This window comes from Aristolochia californica, unplaced genomic scaffold (assembly GCF_029961685.1).
Source record: "Aristolochia californica isolate CCGP_79_NKW_82.1479 unplaced genomic scaffold, dmAriCali1.0.hap1 SCAF_12, whole genome shotgun sequence".
Classification (NCBI taxonomy): domain Eukaryota; kingdom Viridiplantae; phylum Streptophyta; class Magnoliopsida; order Piperales; family Aristolochiaceae; genus Aristolochia; species Aristolochia californica.
Window position 1 is genome coordinate 23895894 of NW_027181793.1, and position 6277 is coordinate 23902170.

General features: G+C 42.0%; 1 protein-coding gene across 1 annotated transcript; it reads right to left on the reverse strand.

Moving 5' to 3' along the window:
- Positions 1 to 889: 889 nt before the first annotated feature.
- Positions 890 to 2355, reverse strand: LOC137946519 (glycosyltransferase BC10-like). Its single transcript, XM_068792853.1, has one exon. The coding sequence runs from the start codon at positions 2169 to 2171 to the stop codon at positions 1023 to 1025; it is 1149 nt and encodes a 382-aa protein (XP_068648954.1). The 5' UTR covers positions 2172 to 2355; the 3' UTR covers positions 890 to 1022.
- Positions 2356 to 6277: the final 3922 nt, after the last annotated feature.

Sequence of the window (6277 nt, forward strand, 5' to 3'; positions counted from 1 at the left end):
TGATTCAATCTCGTAATGGAGACGCTGCTGCTTAAGAAACTTTCCATCAAGATTTTCTTGGCATGCACCCGGTTGTAAAAAGTCTTAGCGAATCCACCACTGACCCACAAAATGATTCAGCTGGAACGTGATTAAAATCTTAAAGACAGAATTAGGTGACCAGATTTGCAGTGAAAATCGCCCTTCATCTACCACATATAATAGAAAAATCTTCTTCTTCTGATTCATCCGGTAAACTACGGCGACCAAAGTTACATACAGAGATACACAGTCGTTTACCGATTACGATCACACACCAAGCAACAGTGATCGGAAAAATGCCTCTCACAGAAAAAGTCTTAGGCGAGGAAACAAACCCAGAAACGGACTGAAGAAGAAGAAAAATCTCGTGAAACAGAGAAGCAGAGGTTGAGAATAGAGAATGGGTTGCATGGAAAAAACACGTCTCTGGGTTTTCTGTGACGTCGAGGCAGGAAAGTGGCCTTTCGATGAACGGAGAATTTAGAAAGAGAGGCAAGGGGATATAAGAACTAAGACGGATGAAGGTGGAGTGATTACTGAACTGGACGTGAGTGATGGATTACGTAATGTGTGCACCACACATCGGAGGAGGATGTGGATAGTATTCGCTTCTGAACAGAAAGTCTTGGAAGAGAGATGGCCGGTGTTGGAGGTTAATTCATGATGAAAAGGGGTCGTATCTCTCTTGATGACCCCCTTTTTTTCTTTGACCAAACAAGACGGACCTTTCGCTCTCCTCTCTCGCCTGCACAAGAGAACGGAGAGAAATCTGAACGAGCTAAGAATAGAAGAGAAAGCGGAAGCGTCAAGAAAGTGGGCGTTTGAAAATTATTTTGCGCCATGCGCAGTGCCCTTTTATTCTCGGATCTTCCTTCACCCTTTTTGTCCATTTCTTTACATAATTACAATTAGAAAAGAAAAAAGAAAAAAAAAGCTGTGATGTACAGCCTGAATCATACACAGTTACACAACAACATGCTCCCACCGTTGGATCGGATTCATCAACGGTCCTCGAGTATGAATTCGTCGGCAATCCGCATCAACGGCTCCAAGCACTTCGGCGCGAACTTCCTCGCGAACAGAAATGGGTCCCACCTCTTATCCACTCCGTCCCCCCAGACTAGATCTTCACCGTACCTGGGCCGAGCGGACCTTAATTCGCTCATCAATTCTGGGCCCACTTCTTCGGGGGAGTACATCCTCGGATGCCCTCCCACACTCCCAGCCCAGTCCACGTGCGTGAGTGTCGCTGGTACGCACCCCTGCGGGTCACGCATTCTGAGCAGCGTGCAGAAATAGTGCTCCTCCGGGAAGCAGGCCACGCCGTCCCTGCACGGCCGCCTGAACCTCGACCACAGCGCGGTGTCGTTCACCACCAGCCGGGCGTGCCGCCGGGCCATCGCGAAGAACTGGGACCCCACCCGGAAGCTCTCGAACGGCACCGCCGGCAGCATCGACCCCTCCCCCCGGGCGTTGTACCGCGCCTCGATCCCCGGTTCTCCCGCCAGTATCTCTATGAAGCTTTTCGCCGAACCGTCGGTGAGCGTGCGGTAGACGAAGGGGAAGGAGCGTAAAGGGATGCAGGAAGGGGAGAGGAGGACGAACATGGCGTTGGCAGGGTCGTCCAGGAGGGCATGGGCGAGTAGGCGGCGGGCGGCGGCAATCAGCGAATGGTGGCCCCGACGCGTGGGTTTGGACGAGGGTATCACCCGACTGGCGAAGACGCCATCGAACGGAGCGGGGTAGGGACGAGATGGGTCGGTGTGAATGTAGATGTTGAACAAACTGGTGTGGTTCCCCCTCGCGAAGAAGCGCTCCCAGAGTGGAGCGAAAGGGAGGGGCACCGTGGTGAGGAACATGAAAGCGACCTTCGTCGGCAAAATCGGGTCAGGATTCGAACGGGTGGCTCGACGGAGAAGTGCCCCATCCCCATTCAATCGAGGACGACGAATCGCCACTCTGGCCCTAGTCTCAACCGCTTTGACAGAAAAGGGGAGAATCGATGCGGAACCACCGTTCTTGATCTTGGGAAAGATGGGCTGCAGCTGCAGAGGGAATTTGATGCTTTTCGTGTTCACAGACACCCAAATCGAAAGAGGTAAGAAAACGAGCAAGAGGCAGCAGAGGAAAAAAGGTGGCGGGGAGAGCATACTGAAGCCCAAGAGAGTTGAGTTCTCCAGCAGAGGCAGAACGAAAGGTGTCCGAAGAGGCAGAAGAAAGGGGCTGTCACTTATATTTGGTGGGAGAAAGAAAAACGATTAGCCCCCTTCTTCATTCAGATTTTGCTCTTTGCGGAAAAGAGAGCTCTGGTTGAATCCTTGTGCGTGAATTACTCCCCCTCATCGTTACTTTCCCTTTATGTTCAATCAAACTGATCTAAAAAGCCAACTCTCTCCCACACCTCTCCACTGTAAATTCTGATCCTGCCATGGCCACTTTCTGTGACTACAATTGAGATAGTCGCGTAAAGATTGTGGTTCATATCTTAAAATAATCGTCATTTATTACGGACAAAGAAACAAGGGGGCCTTTTTCAGTTATACTTCTCTCATAAAAGTCAACACTTATCTAAAGCGGGGACGACGACGATCACCTGCTTTGCTTTCTCCAAGCGCTTTACTATCTTCGTATTTGTGAAGAATATGATTTCCGGGAAATAAGCCATTGAAATGGAGATCGATAACGTATTTATCAATTTAAAACTCCTGCGTATGAAATACTGTTTATCGCCACCCCGCCACAAAAGAAGCTTTTAAACATTAAAATGGGCATCGATGTTGCGTTCATCACCAGATGTTGAACTATTATAATATGAATATGATATTTAAGTAATCAGAGTCTTGAGATTGGGGGTGGCGCTTTGGGAAACCCGATCAAAGCAGGCATCTTGGTATCATAATTCATACTCTGTATTCATCTGTCTTAATTTTTATTTCTCGAGATTGGGGGTGACAACTTGAGATGCTTACGGTGTCAATAGGAGGTGAAGCCTCGTTTAGTAAGTTGGCTAGATTTGTGGGAAGATCAAATAAGGGATTGTCCCATCAAACTTTTCCTTTGACGCCATATGACAGCCTTCTATGTCAAATAGTGTTTTATATAAATATATGTTGTTTTTTTAGAAAAATGAAAAATATTAGAAAACTAATTTAATCATTAGAATCATAAATTATTTTGTAGCATATTAAAAACAATATAAATTGATATATTATAACAAAATTGTTAGAAGATGGGCTCAAGCCCACACGACCAATGAAAACCCACATATTTTGAGTGTTGGAAGATTGGCTCAAGCTCACATGACTAAGGGAGACCCACATATCTAAGAATGTTGGAAGATGGACCCAATCCCATAAGAGACCCACAAGAGAGTTTCAATTTTAGTTATGTTTATCTTTTATTTATATTGGGTTATTTAATTATGCTAGGATTTATTTTTAAATGTTAGAGTTTGGGTATAATCGAGACAAAGGTAGTTTAATTGTAGTTCAATTTTATTACCTTCCTGTATTATAAATTGAGGTTCATGTACTCTGATTACAATAAGTCAATGAAGTATATATCTTTTCCATAAATTCAACAAAAAACTATATAATTTATAATTATAATATTTATAATTATATACATTTAAAAAAATAATATCATATACATTTCTAAATAAGTAATTTTTTTTTATATTATTAAAAAACCTCATACAGGGTCTTCTTCCCCATTGAGAAGATGATAGCTGAGAAAGATTCATTCCTCCCTAACCTCTTCTCTCTCGTTGTTTACCCTTGTAGAGGAGTTCAACTGTTGACTAGAGGCTCTCCCTAGTTGTCTATTGTGGGGGACACTCTGTTATTTGCTTGAGTTAGGAATTGTCCCATGCTTGACCAAACAACAAACCCCCCCTGACTCTTCTTAGTTGTCTATTTCGAGAAGCCCCAATATTGTATCCTTCTCTTCCAGCTTGGGTAAGGAGTAAAAAGCATATGAGCTTCTTTGACTTTGTATAAATTCGTAATCACTTATAATAGCTAATTAGTTAAGTCTTCCATAACAATAAGATTCATGAAGTAAAAAGTAGATAAACTTCTTTGACTTTATATAAAATTAAGTTTTCCATAAGAATAAGACTCATCCGAATCACCCTTCTGTTTAGGTGATTCTTGTTGTAAATCTGTATGTATAATGCAAAATCATGGTTCAGTTCAACAAATATCAGTTTCTTAAATGGTTTCAGAGCTCTGCATTTTCTATTCCTTGTTTTGGAACTTTTCAAGTTCTCTATTATCTGCATCATCTCTCACTGCTTCTCTTCTCCTATCTTCCTTTGGAAAAAAAAAGTTGATATTGTGTTCATTGTTTTTTTTTGTTTCCATCGACTACACCGATGTGTAGTTTGTGGTGACATATCAGAGTCTTCGACGACACTAATACTGCTTCCTTGGCTTTGCAAAGGGTTGCCAAGACCATCAATGCCAGCCTAGCAGAGATCACCACCGACAACAACCTCAGTAGAAAGTTTCGACAATTGATTGTTTTCGAAGACTTAATTGTGGACTCTAGTAACAACAACATGCTGAAAACGATTGTTAAATACAATTTCCCTCCTAACGGAAGGGACTTCCTGCAGCAGCAATCAACTGGGAGGTTCAGTAATGGAAGGATTCCTTCAGCACTGGGAATCAAGGACCTCGTCCCGATTTACCTTGACCCTTATCTCATTCTCGAAGATTTTCTTACTTGTGTGACATTTGTTTCTGTTGGTTTTGACATTGGACGATGAATTGAAGTTTTTGAGAGAGTACCAAACAAAGTCAAAGTTGAAGGCGATTGTAGGAGAAGAGAGAGCGTCCAACATAATCTGCAATAGTATTTATCTAATGATTATAGGATTAGACGACTTGGAAAATACTTAACGGCTCTAACTACCAGAACCCACTTTATCAATTCAAATTGCGATGCCACCCATTTTCATTTCACCTCAAGATGGCTGGCCAGACAGCGTATGAATGAGAGGGAGGAGGCATCATTCTACATATGGTTGAGTATCAAACGCTAAGTATTGTTGAGAGTTGAGTACTTATTACCATATTGATCTCATCATTCCCACTAGCGAAGCCTCATTCTATGATTCAATACCGTATATCGAAGAGTTCCTTGATCTCTTTCCTCTTTCCCAAACAATCCCTATGAATACTACAAATGAAACTCAAAGTGCTCCAGTACACTCAATAGTACTCAACACCAACGAATTTCATCTTGTTACCATCAAGCTTTCTGCACAAACTCCTCTCAAACTCACCCTACCAACTATATGTCATAGAAGCTTTGGTTGAAACTCTTTTCATTGGGTATGATCTATTTGGGGTACATTGATGGCGCCAAGCCCTGTCCACCAAAGTCCCTCAATACAAACCTCTCTCCAAATCTAGCTTACAATGTATGGATTTGACAAGATCAATTGATCCTTAATGCGCTCATCGGTTCTCTAACTCCTAAAATTATCCCATTCAATACTTGAGCCACCACCTCTCCTGAAACATAGACTATTCTTGTCATTACATATGCCAAACCATCTCGTGGACGCTTCAAACAAGTCAAGAATCTTCTAAAAAATCCCACCAAAGGTACTATGAATATCATTGATTTTTTTTTCAATATACCATATTAGGAACACCAATGGATGAGGAAGATCTTATAGCGAAGATCATGGGTGGACTAGGAGATAATAACAAAGAGTTTGTTCATGTTGTTCAAACTCGAGACACATCCATCACCTTTGATGAGCTTCATGAGAAATTTCTATCTTAAGAAGCATCCACTCCGACAAACATAAAGGCTGACTCTCAGAACATGTTTATATGGTACAACCTCTGGGCTTTGTTGATTATGATCATCCAACTTATGTCTGCAAACTTCATAAAACTATTTATAGTCTCAAACAGGCTCTACAAGGTTGGTATCATAAACTGCGTCAATTTTTGGTGGATCAAGTTTCAAGAATTCTCACTCTCATACTTCCCTATTTATTCTCAACACTGGCAAACATGTTTTGTTTCTACTTGTGTATGTCGATGATATTATTCTTACTGGTAATAGTGATGACCTTATTTTACAATTTGTTGATTGCCTCGCTCAACATTTCTCTTTGAAAGATTTTGGCTTTTTTTCTTACTTCCTTGGAGTTGAGGTTGCAATGCATCGAAGATACTTCCAAGACATGCTCATATGGAAGATGTTAAACCTATTCTCACCCTATTTCCAACGA

Coding starts and splice junctions, on each gene's coding strand:
- LOC137946519 (XM_068792853.1), bottom strand. CDS start 2,171: ATGCTCTCCCCGCCACCTTTTTTCCTCTGCTGCCTCTTGCTCGTTTTC.